Source organism: Mauremys mutica, chromosome 1 (assembly GCF_020497125.1).
Source record: "Mauremys mutica isolate MM-2020 ecotype Southern chromosome 1, ASM2049712v1, whole genome shotgun sequence".
Lineage (NCBI taxonomy): Eukaryota > Metazoa > Chordata > Testudines > Geoemydidae > Mauremys > Mauremys mutica.
The window spans coordinates 47,877,897-47,892,675 of NC_059072.1; the positions used below are offsets into that span (position 1 = coordinate 47,877,897).

Sequence of the window (14,779 nt, forward strand, 5' to 3'; positions counted from 1 at the left end):
CTTGTACAATGGTATCTAGTACTGTAACAGTAATTCCTTACCTCACAGGGGTTTTGTGAGGAAAAACACCATAAAGATTGTGAAGAGCTCAGATCCTGTGGTAATGGGGCTATGTAAATACTGAGGATAGAGCTAGATAGTAGAAGTGTCTTAGAAATAAGGAGTGTATTAAGAAATGAAATCAGGGCACAGCACCACAGACTGTATGTTCTCTTGCTGCCTGTCTTCTTCAGTATTTATCAGATTCAGATTAGATATCCAGTTTTACAGGTTATAGGGCTAAACCCTGGCCTTGACTTCGTCTGTGAGCACTCTGTGAGACCCATCAGAGCAAGCCACATAGCACTTAAAGAGCTGCCTAACGTCTCCCCTTTGAATGTCTCAACCCCAGCCTGTTTTCTGCCAAACATTTCCCACCAATGCTATCACCAGCTCAGCTCCAGCATTGGTAGGTGCAATATAGAATAGACAGGCCAAGGGACCATTGGCATCTCAGGCACTGTTGCGCCAGGTCTACACAACATAGGGGTTAGAACGCTGGCAGCCACTGGTGCCTTATCAGTACTAGCACTTTCACCACTGCATACGTGAGATCAGAACCAGAATCAATGCCACCGAATTAGTGACCAAAGCACTTACCTCTTGCTGAATATTGCATTCCTGCCCATGCTCCCAGTCATCCTGGAGATTGCTGCAACTGGGAGAAATCTAAGGGGAAAAACACTTTGTTTCTCTGCTTTGTGCATCTGACAGCACTTCAGCTGATTCCACCCATTTTAGAGCAGAATTAACTCCCACTCAGATAGCCACCTGGCTTAGAGAGGAGCATGCTAGAAAGTGTAGTGCAAATGTGGCCCTCCCTCTGTCGCCACCCTCCTCCCACCTCACAGAGCTCTCATTGACTTGGGGAATGAGGGGGGGAAATGCAGCAGGAGAAATCCTCTCCCGTGCCCCTGACCTACAATCATGCCTAATTAACCTCTGGCACTCCTTGACACAAATTGTCAGTGAGACCTGGAGCTCAGAGGGATTCAGGACTAGAGAAATCTAGTTACATTAAATAGGACAAAAATGTAAAAGATACAAACCTTCTTGCTCCAGAACAGAAGCTGAGCACCAAATGCCTGCTTTCTGGAAGAGACTTACTAATGGACAGGCTGTGCCACAATTGTCCATCATAGGGAATCTTATGCCTTACTTTGAAGCACCTAGTACTGGCCATTCGTAGGGATAGGATACTAGACTAGATGGACCATTTGTCTGATCCACTGTGGCAATCCCTATGTTTTTGTGTGTCTAAACTGTTCCCTCCCATCTGCTCCCTCAATCCAGTTCCACAAGTTTCCAATCCCCCTGCTCATATTAGTGGAAGGGAACATAAAGGCCTATGTCAGCTTAACAGTCAAATACAAATAGTAGTAACATGAATTATCAGCACACAGAATGTTACAATACTGCATTTTAATAACTTTTATTAGGTCACACCAACAACTATCGCCATAAGTACCATTCAGCTCATTTGCAAATGCATGAATTGACAAACATCAAATCCTTACCAGAATCACATACTCCTACAGGTGTCCCAGACACAACATTAACTATATTAGGCAAAATTCATAAATAGTAAAAATGTTTTTTTTTTCCACATTGCAGCCTTCCTTGAGCATGGATGTACGGCTTTGGAGTATCTTCCCCAAATCCTTGTGTCATAAACTTTCTTAGCCATTGTAATGACTGTAGAGATGATTTTTTTTCCTGCAGTAGAATCTTTTGTCCTTTAGCAATTTATAGTTATGTTTGCATCTGAAATGAAAGTGGGGTGTAATACAATACAGTATTATCAGCTCGTAGTTTGCCCACACACTCCACCCTCATTAGAAACCTTTCAGTTGTAACGCTCTTTCTGAAGAACAATAAATCTCCCTCATAATCAGCTCCATTCTAATCACTACCTCACCTTGCACATGTTAACATGTTTGACTTCCAGCAATGGTTATATTATAGTTAGGGTGGAGTATCAATCAGTTCTTTTCCTCCTTAATATTTACACAGTCATTTTTAACCTCGTTACAATGTATGACTCAAACGTTGACATACATTTTCCGAAACGTTCACAGTGCAGTATTTTGTGGTCTGACCAAACCTGGTATATGCCATTAAAAATAAACATTTTTTATAAAAATAGAATACTTTAAGTGTTTACACTAACAACCAGTTATATCCTACACCAATCAAGCTATACAGTAATACACACAGAATTCCACAGGAACAGAAATGACACATGATGCTTACCCTAAAGCTACAGTACTCTTCCCTAAATAACAAAAACTTTAATTAGTATCTCTTTTGAAAATCACTTCTGGTCATGATTTAGGAATATACTATGTATCATAACTCACTGGGCTGGATTAACTCAAGGAGCAACTATGGGCGCTAAAAAAATGTTTCTTCTTTTGTCCAGTTTTCTTAATCCTTCAATACTGGCATGCAAAGGTTGGCAGCAATCCCACCACACTGCAACCTTTTTGGTTCAGAGTTGGCTTTCCTCAGCTGGCTCAGCATCTCTTCTCAACCCCTTACACACACTATGCGGCAGCTCCTTTGCATGGTTGGCTGGCATAGTTGCAGCTACTAAACATGTGGTCATACTAGCCAGCAGCTCCTCAGGGTCACTTGGTTCCTCGCACTGTTACTGCTCCACTGTTTACTTGACTGTCTCTCCAAATGGTGCTTCCAAAACTGCTGCATCCTAGATTAATATGGACTCTTAAAATTTTTACTCTCATGGAACAATTAAAACACTTTATTGACAGAAGAGAAGCCTCACAATTTTCAGTAAGAAATCTGTACATACAGTTTCTCAAAGGAGCGACTGAATTTTGGAATGATAGAGACATTAACATTGAGATAGCTTTTTTCCTGGGTGTGTTCCCTTACATTTTATAAATATACTGCTCCTCAAAAGCTGACACACTCATTTTATTTCATGGCATTTTGGAATGTTGAATATCATTTTAGAAACTTGCCATGAGACTGGCTCTAAGGAACCTTATTGATATAATGGGCAAACAAAGAACAAAGGTAGAGTCCACTTTATACAACAGGAGACATTGTACAGTCTTGGAATTCTCATGATCTGGCCTGGTCTTTGTGTGAAAACCGTTACTGCACTGCCCACTGCACAATAGTACATGCAACAGGAATGGTACATCAAGCTTGAGCGATTGGTACTCTAGCTTTTCCCTTCTTTGCATTAATCGTGAGTCTCTGTACATCCCTGCTGCTCACCTCTCATTCTGTTGTACATGCTCTAAACTACAACAGAACCCAGGCTGCAAATGGTGAGCACATTCATTTCACAAATGAATGAGAGCTGGTGGGTACTAGCACTAGATGGTGGTAGATGTAGTCTGGTAAACAGATACAGCTGCCCCAAATATTTGGGATTTACCACAGTAGTGTGTAGCATCCCATAGCTATAAACAACATATCATCTCATCAACAGTGCAGTTTGGACAACATCAAACATGTGCAACAGTGTTTTCACAAAAACTGGGCAGTGAAAAAGTAGTGGACAAAACACACTTTTGTTCATAGTACTACTAATGGATTTCTCTCTGACACTGTATGGTAGACAAACCTGGTCATGTATCCACATCCCTGTCTATGTTATCTTGTGATGACAAAAGAGAAGGATAGGGAGCAACGCATTTCACATTGACATATGTAGCATTGACATGAACATAATGCTCTCCAATAAAAGTGGAGAAGATTGTTGATATATTTGAAACCAGTTCAGAAAATGCTGGGCGCATTTCAGGTTTTGGATGCCAACACTTTAGCATGACTTCATACCTGCCATTGAAATAAAAAGACAGTAAGTGCTCATCTATGAAATACGTAAAATAAACCCAACAACCCAGAATCAATAACGTTTGCAGGATATGTTGCAAACTATTTACTTACAGTGGATCAGGGCAGTATTCCGGTTGCAATAGCCTTCTTCCTTGTAATAAGTAAACAGTGATATCAAAAGAATTCACGTCAGGGTAGGGCGGTGCTCCTCTCGTCATAAGTTCCCACAACAACACACCAAAGGACCACTAATAAAACAAACCAATAGTAAATCACAAGGGAGAGAGGGTTTTGAACTCGAGTTGTAGAATGTGGTCTGACAGATTTGATCATATCCATTTTCCCTGTGAAACAAGCTATTTTACCACATGCAGCTTATAATGCTGCAAAGAATCGAGGAACCACTTAAACCAGAACCAGAGAAACTGAACTAAGCAAGTTAAAGAAAAATACAAGTCTATGGGTCAGCTACTCAGCCGGTGAAATTGGCAGAGCTCCTTTGAGGTCAACAGAGCTCCACCAATTTACAGCAACCGAGGACTGGGCGAATGCTATATAAATACATATTGGAGAATACAAATGGCTGAAATTCTATACATCAGACTAATCTGAATCTGAACCGAATTTAGGCTAAAATGCAAAGTGATGCAGCCAACTAGTGACTTCAGCTAGTAACTTTTTTTCTTCATATGTAGTCAGGTAACATTTGGTCACAATGGTCAAAGTATTCATAAAGCAAGTAAAGCCTCTTCAAGAGCTGTTAGCTTTTAAGAATGTGAAAGCTAACTTTGTGTTTTCTACAGCTGCAGACCTAGGATCCAATCCTGCTCTCAGTAAACTCAGTGACAGATTTATCCTCCGTTCCACTGGGAGTGCGATTAGGCCCCCGTTTCTTTCCTGACCAGTGACTGACAAACACGCCAAACTGCTGTTGCTTTGTGATGAGCACAAATGTCCTCTCTGTACTTCGATAACACCAATTTCATATTCTTTTATGAGCTGGAGTAGGATTCCACCCTAGTCTTGGCGTGGACATATATTCTTAGTGGATTAATCAAATGCTATAGGGAGCCTGGCTAGCTCAGTTGGTAGAGCATCAGATTCTTAATCTGAGGGTTCAAGTCCCTGGTCAGGTGATAAACTACTCACCAAGAACTTCAAAGTCTGTCTTTCTTGTCATCATCAGATCAATGGACTACCAAGGATAAAGATGCCTTTGGTGGTATTTCTAGGAGTGTTTTTAAATGAGGAAATGTAGTAAATATACATAAATAGGCTGTACATTACCACATCTGATTTTGTAGTGAACTTCTGAGTTTGCAAACTTTCTAAAGCCATCCATTTCACTGGCAGTTTAGCGCCCGTTTTATTGTGCACACTGTAGTATTCTTTATCATAGACATCTCTAGCAAGACCAAAATCAGCAACCTTGACAGTGAATTTTTCATCCAGCCTATGAAAATGACAAAAAATATTATCTGTAGCTGAGTAGACAGGATTTACAATGACTGTGAATATTCTCTAAATTATAATAAGTGTCTTGTGTGATTGAGACCGTAATTTTTGAAGTCAGCACTCTATCTTGCATCTATTAACTCACGCTAAATTGAAACAAAAGACATGTGATATCCATTTAACAAATTGAATGAACTCAGGAATATTACTGCTGTTGCCCTGATCATTCAAATTACAATTTAAAAACAGTTGCATCATAAAAAAGGTCTCTAATACTGCCCTGTACATCCAGACAGTGAATGCTGCACCATTTCTTATATAGTTGCTTCTTCTTCCAGCTACCTGGAAATCTACTAGTTTTCATATTGAGATACCACCTTTCCCATTCACTGATAGTTTAGACAAGACAACTCCTCTTTATCACACTAATTGTTCAATTTGATGAGGCAAAGGAGGTATTAGGTGTACATATTGAAATAGACAGAGCGGATCCATTGGTTGGTGTATTTTTGTTATTTAATAGATAAGTAATACTAGATGGAAAAGGGCCTATAGGGCAAATCCTTCCCCCTTCCTTCCTGGCTTTGGAAGGTCCCAGGCACAGTATTATTGGTGTGGTTTTATTGGGTGGGAAGGCAGCATTTTGGAAAGCCCGCATAGGGGGTTCATGTTTCCTGCGCCCTGTGAAGCCCAGCTCTATGTGGGCTTCCAGGTTATTCATAAAGCAGGGCCTGGGGTAGGGAAGGATTTGGGGTGAAGGTGGACCCACCAGCTGCTGAGAAGAGTCACTGGCCATTACCCTGTATGGAATGGAGGTGGATGAGCAGCAGTAACTAGTACAACCTCAAGGCTACAGTAACAGCCATGTTGCATCTGAGGGAGAAGGACAATCCTACAGCCCACCAGGATGAAGGGAGACATTTTAGCCCTTACACTGTAACTAAAATCAATTTTTGGAGTAAACTTGAGATTGTTTGCCTAAGAAGGAGTCCTATAAGAGGGAACAAAACAGAAGTATGTAAACTAATGCATGTTACAGAGGAAGTTCTGTTCTTCCTTCCTCATGAAGAACAAGGGAACATTAGATAAAACTGAACCATGGCAAATTAAAAACTGATCAAAAGAAATTATTTTTCACACAACACATGATTACTTAGACAGTGGAACTCATTGCCACATGATGTCATTGAGGGATCTTACTAGTAAGATTCAAAGAGGGATTGAACATTTATAGAGATAACAAAACCATCCAGAATTCTAATAGATAATGCTAAAAAAGGAAGGGACATTAAACCTCATGCTCAGTGCTTGAACCAATCTCTAATTATTAGTGATTGGGATTAGACCTTTATGGGGCAAATTATCTCATATCTGCCAAAAGTGGGAAAGTTACTTGCACATTCCTCTGGCACCAGAGATAGAACACTGTACTAGATGGACCATTGGGTCTGATCCAGTCTAGCAATTCCTGTGTTCATAAAAAGCCTGAAAAATATGTAACCCCTCATTCTTCATTACAAATCCCTGGATCTGCAGGATAACTGAATTAGGAGATGCTTTCCACAGCAGGCCCACTTAAAAATATTATATAGCAAGGGTGAATAACCTTTTTGCTACCAGGGCTCCAAGTCCTCTCACGTACAGAAAGTAAATTCTAATGATTAATACTGTAGCACATTAATTCCTACTGTAGGTGATGAATCAGCATAATATGGACAAGTACTATGTCAGTCATTGTGCGAACTAAGCTGTCTGGTCACCCAGACACTAATAAGATTCTTTGCATAATTTTGTTTCATGCACTTTTGTGCAAATCAAGCCAAAATGATGTCAAGTCCGTGCAATGAAAGACCCACTGTCAAGCACTCTCATTGTTACTGTTTCTTTGTTTTCCCCATTTTGTGTTCCACAAAATGTCACCATATTTACCTCCTTACTGCCAGGTGAGGCAGCATAGAAAGGCAGTTTATGGGTAGCTTGGATGAAAGCACAGCGTTAAAAGAGGCAAGCTGAGACAACACAGTTTAAATTCCCTCAAAAGATTCCTTTTTAATTCTCTGGCAGCCCATCTTTGAGAGCTGCCATCCTCCCTTTCCTTTTCCTTCTGCCTGCACACAACATGCTTATGTGTAACCTTAGATCTTTAACAGGCTAAAGCAGCTCATTTGTATGTGAGATTAATAGTATCAGTATAACATAAAAAATACATTTCTGCTGCAATATATAGTCCAGGAAGCTTTACATTTACAGGGTTACTCTCCCCACAATAATGTGATAATGTGGCATGGAATTAGAGTATTGTACTTACATACAATTTCTTGCAGCCAAATCTCTATGGACAAACTTTTTGCTTGCAAGGTATTTCATACCTTTTGCTACTTGAAGGCCAAATCCAATCAAATCTTTAACTGTTGGGTTCTGTAAAACATGGACATTTACAGGCGTTAAAAGGATATAGTACATTATGGGGAGTACTGATTGGGAATGCAGTTGGCCATCTAGACTGTCACAGTTTGCCATGACCTTAATGTTTTGGGGCTTTGTATCCTGCCTTCAATTTGTATTAAAAACTCCCCGTGAGAGGCAGAAGTTGGCAATGAAACCAGGTACAAACTTAGATCAGGCTCCAGCTAATAGCAGCTAAAAACAATTTTTATCTTGATAGGAAGACAACATAAGTAGCAGCAAGTAAAACCAGCAAAACTTCCTGTCTGTGGGTTCATGGAATATACAATATAATGGACCAGAACCCCTGGGCTAGTCAAGCTCAGTGCAGTACCAAGGGGATGGGTTAGGCAAAGGCTGGCAGGGGGCCAGTTTGACCCCCAGTATAATTTCAAGCAGCCTTTAGGCTGCATTAAGTTACACCTGGCTGCCGTGGTCCCAAAGGCTTATCCCAGCAACTGGAGGTCCCCAGAGCGAAGAGGACTCACACTTGGCCTTATCATCCTCAATGCTGGGGCTGGGGTCACATGGCGTTACTATGCCAACCCTACACCAGGAATCCCCAGGTAGCAGATTAAATGTAAAGTTCACATCAGTAAGAGAACAGCATTAGCCCCATTCTCTTTACATACTCACTTCCAATATCGCCCGCATAGTCATTACAACCTTTTGTTCCCTGTCACAGTGACTGTAGCAATTTATGGATTCTTTTCTGTTTTACGAACAACAATTAGGATTGCAACCTTCAGTGTGGATTAGAACCTCTGTTTTGGGGGCAGGAACAGACTATGGCTGGGAGACTGAAACAGGCCCATCAACAACTGAATAGTTCAGCCCTGGCAGAACAATAGGGTTGCTCTGACACAACCACTGACTTTTAATGACTCTGCCACAGCAATTCCAGTGGGGGTTGGAGCATGGAAAATACCCACTGGAAGGGCAGAAAGAGAAAAGGCTTCACATGCAGCTTTGAAAATGACATGCTCTCCAAGCAAGGAGAGTCATTCCAACCTGAGAAACATGACATAGCTGGACGAGTGGGGGAAGTAGGACCTGGCATTCCCCCAATGCCAACTGACCAAATCCCAGCAACACTCAGGAATGATAAGGACTCGGGGTGTGTGTGTGTGGGGGGGTGTGCATTCAAGATGTCGTTTTGCTTAGATTTGCCTACAGGAATATTGCTCCTGTGCTGAGAGTAAAGTGTGTATGTTAAAGAAGTTCCTGTGCAAAGCCTGTGTTCCTTACTTTACCTGCCATGTGTTCACAAAGACTTAAACCATACACCAGCGTGCCCATGGGGGTAGAGCTCTGGGGGGAGTCTGCATAAATTAGGGTGACCAGATGTCCCAATTTTATAGGGACAGTCCCGATTTTTGGGTCTTTTTCTTATATACACTCCTATTATCCCCACCCCCTGTCCCGATTTTTCACATTTCCTGTCTGGTCAGGTCACCCTAGCATAAATGACTGGGAAGGCTTGGGAGGTCCAGCACTGGTTTCAGGGCCTAGGACAATTGAACTGCAGGGTCCCACATCTCAAGGAGGGTGTCAGATGGGGAGTATGTCCTCTGGGAGTGTGCCTTGAAGACCAGACCTAGCAACAGTGTCTGGACACTGCCCAGACCCAGCTAACCTCGAAGTATGTGGGATCCAAAGGTTCAGACTGATGCAGAAGACTGGAGACCATCCACTTGGGGGCTCAGCCGGGATTGTCACAGTCATTATTTTCAGTTCAGTCTGAACATATTGCCTACAGGGCTGGCTTTATGAACGGCGGGGCCCAATTTGAATACCTGGCAGCGGTCCGGGGCTTCGGCGGCACTTTGGCGGCGGGAGTCTGCTCTGGGCCTTCCGCGGCACCGAAGGACCCCCCGCCACCGAAATGCCGCCAAAGACCCAGAGCGGACCCCCCCCCCCACCGCCGAAATGCCGCCAAAGACCCAGAGTGCCCCCCCCCGCATGAGTAAAAAAAAATTAAAAATTAAAAAGACGCCTAAGGCACGGGCCCCTCTTAGGCGCGGGGCCCGATTCCAGGGAATCGGGGGAATCGGTTTAAAGCTGGCCCTGATTGCCTAGGCAGACCTGATGCAAAGGCCAGCAATCCAATTTATTCAATCAGAAATTACATAGACTCAAAAGTTTAATACCAATGTATAAATTCTGTATCTGACTGCATGACTGTTTGTTATACAACTATAACACCCTCCAGGCTTCTATGAGGTTAAGCTTGCTCTGGACAGTTCTTTCTGTGAAACAATACTGTTCCACTGGCTTGTTTCTTTATTATATTATCATTGGTATTACCGTATCCCTTAAGAGCCCCAGACACGGACCAGGACTGCACTGTGCTGGCTGCTGCATACACACAGAGCAACAAGTCTGCCCCAAAGAGCTTACCATTCTAGCACAGGTCACTGCTTAACTGAATATTTACTAAGTGAACTGACTATTTACTAACTGTATCTTGCTACACATATACAGCCTCAGTTACCCAAAGGCTCCTTTACACTGCTATAAGTGGGCGAAAATGCACCAGAGCTGTGTAAAGGAGCCTTAACAGAATGGAAAATCAGGTCCATTATCTTATACTTGGTAAAAGTGCTAAAACACATTCTGCTAACTTGTACTCTTAGTGCAAATTGGAGAGACTTGAACTTGTACCAACCATTGCTCTGTTTCTCATTTCTTTAAAAAAAAAAAAAATCACAAAGACTTTGTTGTGAGTATGGCACTGGCAATAGCAGCCAGATACGATAGTCCCTTTGCATCAAACAGACAGGGCCAGATCTGCAGTGGCTGTAAACTGGCACAGCTCCCTTGAAGCTAATGGAACAGTGCCAATTTATAGCACCGGATGGTCTCGCACACCAACTTTAATCTAAGAAACAAAATGTGTTTATAAAAAGGGGCTTATGGATGGCATTGGTAAATCTTTATTGTTAAGTTTCGGGAATATATTCTGAAAAAGAATATAGGACTCTCAGAACAGTGGTTAATATACAGAAATAATACCATTTTATAAACAGAATGTAGCTGTCAGATTTATAATACTGTTACAAGGAGTGCTCAAATGTCACCATTTAACAGATCTGATAATGTACTTACATGAGTCTCGTTCCTAATGAAGTTTCGAAGATCTCCATGTTTCATATATGGAAGCACCACCAAAGGAGACCCCTCACTGGGCAAGCAAATTCCCAGTAGTGACAGGACATTGAGATGAGTGAAATCTTTCATGATGATCCCTTCTTTGAGAAACTGAGCTACTTCTTCCAGGTCTGTAATTCCTGAGAGATCCAGCAGCGGGGGGTTGGGGGAGGGAGAGAGAGAGAAATCAAACTGCAATATATCTCAGGTGCAATAAATTCTAACTTACCAGAAACTAGAGGGGATAGATATAATTTTGAAAACTGGCCATTTTCTCCCACTCCCCAACCAGGGAGGTATAGTTGAAACAATGATCCAAATCTGATTGTGGAGTTCGACACATGGTTCACATTGAAGTCAGCGGACCTGATCCCATAAAGCAGGGGTTCTTAAACTGGGGGGTGGCAACCTCTCAGGAGATCACGAGGTTATTTTATGGGAGTCATGAGTTGTCAGCCTCCTCCCCCAAACCCTGCTTCACCTCCAGCATTTATAATAGTGTTAAATATTTTAAAATGTGTTTTTAATTTATAAAGGGGGTCACATTCAGAGGCTTGCTGTGTGAAAGGGGTCACCAGAACAAAAGTTTGAGAACTACTGCCATAAAGCATGACTTTACTCACGAACATGCTCATGAACTACTCATGTGAATAGCTTCATTGAGGTCACAAGTATCAGAGGGGTAGCCGTGTTAGTCTGGATCTGTAAAAGCAGCAAAGAATCCTGTGGCACTTTATAGACTAACAGACGTTTTGCAGCATGAGCTTTCGTGGGTGAATACCCACTTCATCGGATGCAAGTGATGAAGTGGGTATTCACCCACAAAAGCTCATGCTGCAAAACGTCTGTTAGTCTATAAGGTGCCACAGGATTCTTTGCTGCATTGAGGTCACAGTTATCCATATGTATAGTGTTTTCAGGCTTGGGCTCAGTTTGAACTGCATACTAATATTTATATTTAGAGTATACTCCAGTAAGTTTTCAACACTGTCTGGTTCAAAGCAAGCTGTGTTATAGAACATATTCAATAATCCATCATCTGGATGTATCTGTCTCGCTCAAATACTTTATTCCCCCCTTTTTATAGTATTTTTTTTTTAAATAATGAAGAAGATAAAGCCAGGAATGAATCATTACTACACTATGTATGAACTTCCTTCTGCTGGTTTTCAATTTCATTTATAAAAACCAAACCTAAGCCAAGTTAATGGTGTGCAAAATGCTATTTCCCCTCCCCTGCCTCTTCCCCCTACGCCCATGTTTGTATTTGGGGAAGATGTAAATGTTCGCTTTGACAAATTTACAGAGCCAAATTGATCCCTTCTGTAGCTGAATTGAAAGCAGTGGATTTACCCCAGGGATGAATTTGGTTCTTAGTAGTTGCAGCTGAAGTCAATCTTTTATAGGTGAAAGTGGAACTCTACAGTGCAATTTCCTATTTTGGGTTACTCTGGCTGCCTTACGAGCTATGATGATATCTCACTATTAAAAAATGTAACTCACTGTTCAAGGACTTCACAGCACAATGAATTTTCCTGCCATCATTATCCAACAATGTCCCATGGTACACACACCCAAAATGCCCTGTGTGAAGAATGAGTAATGTTAACCTCCATCTCAATAAGTAAGATTAGCTTTATATTACTTTTTACTTTATGGACTAGAGATTATGCTATAACATAGTCATTATAGACTCTGATTTCAGACATTTGCAATATATACTTTATAACACATTAGGCTGCAAGTACATAAAGCTAAAACTCTATTTCAAGCATAATTGATATTTCTTGATTTAGATGGAAAGAATAAATAAATGACACAAGGCTAGCTCCACAACTGCCTAATATTCTTACAATGACTATTTAAAAAAAACAAAACAGCATTCCTTCTCCCCCCTACTCTGCTATTTGATGTGTTCTGGAGGGAAGGACTGAATGGCTCAAGGGAGTGATAAGGGGGAACTGAGCATTTTATCTGCAGTTCACCAGTTAAAAATCCAGTCAGTAGGGCATGATCAGAGGTCTCTGTAAAATAAATTGGGCATCTTGCATAGGGTCAGAGTCAAAGCTCTCTGAAGTCAGCTGGAATCTTCCCGTTGACATTAATGGGCTTTGGAACATGACCCTAGTTTTCAAATGGTGTGTCACCGAAAAATGATAATCACAATTTGCCTTCTTGCCGGCAATCTCAGCAGAGAAATGAATAGGTGTGTAGAGCAGATTGAAATCCTCTCTCATCCCTGGAGAGGGGCCTTTGGGTTAAGGAAGGGGCAGCTTGGAGAAGCATACCCTGTCACAGCCCATGCTAACCTGCTCTGGGGATCAACAGAGAACTTAGAGCTTCAGGGCTGTGCATTTTCTGAGAACACTTATCACAGTTAATAAAAATAGATACCCTGGAGGATCCCAATCAATGAGGTTGCATGTTCTTAAATAGGTCTAACAATAGGGTTTGCCTGCTGACATCATGAATGCATATTCACTGGGCACGAGAGGTAAAGGATCATTTAAAATTAATATTAACATTTGTAGTCACAGAGCTGAAGCACTTTTCCAGGCATTAGCACTTCAGAAAATAAGGCTGAGGAATTCTACTTAGGATCCAGAGTCACAAGTTCTGGGCAAAACCAAAGGCGGCTTCGGTCCTGCAAACTGGAATTGGTCAGGAGTCTGTTTTGCAAAAGCAACCAAAATGTCCCAAGTTTGGAACCTGGGCACATTTTATGCAAGCCCTCAAGAATGGGCCAGTTAAATTTTTCTGGCTTTGGCCCTTTCTACCAACGAAAGGGGCAATTTAAAAAAGGGGACGAGGGCGCATAGTAAATGAAATCAGTGACATTTTCTGGCCGTTTTCCAATATTTAAAAAAAATGTAGGGAATTTTTTATGTTTGTTTGGGGAAAAAATAATGCCCTGCTCTTGCTATGGGAAACATGATCTATAGCTAGGGATGGCTGAATTCAATTTTTTAAAATAATTTCAACAGATATTAATATTTTAGTTTTAAGCATTTTTTTATCATCAATTTAAATTTTCACAGTTGTGGGAAATGATGGGGGCATCAGACAACAATTATTTAATGACAGACATTGAGATTCGAAAAGTTAAAGCTATACAACCGTTAAAACATACAACAAACATCCATAAGGCAAACACTATTAAGTTCTCAAGCAGCATTTTTCTTATTTTGCTCATCTGTAAATGTTGATTATTATCAATGGAAATATTGTGAGGTGCGGTGAAATCAACATTTCTGAATTTAGAACCCAATCGTCCCCAGTCTAACTATAATGCACTGAGGGGGATACAGTGTCTGTTGGTTTGATTTGTGACTATTTTCCTGCACCACAGAAATTGGACAAATGGTTTACAGCCAAGTTTCCATCATTGTTCACTGGTTTTCTACCTCTCAGTTTTTGTGCGCGCTAACAGGAGACATTTTATGCCTGAGTCTGAGAGGTGCTGAAAACCCAAAACTTTCACTTAAGTCATCCAGGTATATTGAAGTGCACAAAATGAGTGAACACCTCTAAAAATAATGACCTTGGCATGGGGGTCAGGAAGAATGGGGGATCCTGGTGTGTGAGGGAAAGGAGGAGATGGGGGTGGGTCAGGCACACAAAATCGCCGTCATTAATGGGAAGAATGGGGGCATTTTTATAGTGGGAAGGGAGAATGAGGGGACACAGAGCCCCTGGCATGGAGGGGAAGGGAGCAATGGGGGAGAGGGACATGGTGGACACAGAGCCCATTCCATGTGGCAGATGGTGGAATGGGGGAAGATGACAGAGCCCCTGGCATGGGAGATAATGCAGGGGGTCCCTGAAATAGAGGGAGATGGTGGGTAGCACACAGAGAGATTGGGGTTGGGGTGCA

The 14,779-nt window shown here is 41.7% G+C and overlaps 1 protein-coding gene across 2 annotated transcripts in view; it reads right to left on the reverse strand.

The window, feature by feature from the left end:
• Nucleotides 1-1,455: 1,455 nt before the first annotated feature.
• The window catches only part of MET (MET proto-oncogene, receptor tyrosine kinase), a 125,544-nt gene continuing 112,220 nt past the window's right edge, over nucleotides 1,456-14,779 (reverse strand). For both annotated transcript variants that reach the window (XM_045031575.1, XM_045031582.1), the window contains exons 16-21: nucleotides 12,409-12,489; nucleotides 10,864-11,045; nucleotides 7,619-7,728; nucleotides 5,143-5,308; nucleotides 3,967-4,103; nucleotides 1,456-3,855 (exon numbers count right to left, since the gene is read on the reverse strand). In XM_045031575.1, the coding sequence (XP_044887510.1) occupies nucleotides 3,645-3,855; nucleotides 3,967-4,103; nucleotides 5,143-5,308; nucleotides 7,619-7,728; nucleotides 10,864-11,045; nucleotides 12,409-12,489 (887 nt within the window). In that variant the 3' untranslated portion in view covers nucleotides 1,456-3,644. The remainder of the gene's footprint in view (nucleotides 3,856-3,966; nucleotides 4,104-5,142; nucleotides 5,309-7,618; nucleotides 7,729-10,863; nucleotides 11,046-12,408; nucleotides 12,490-14,779) is intronic.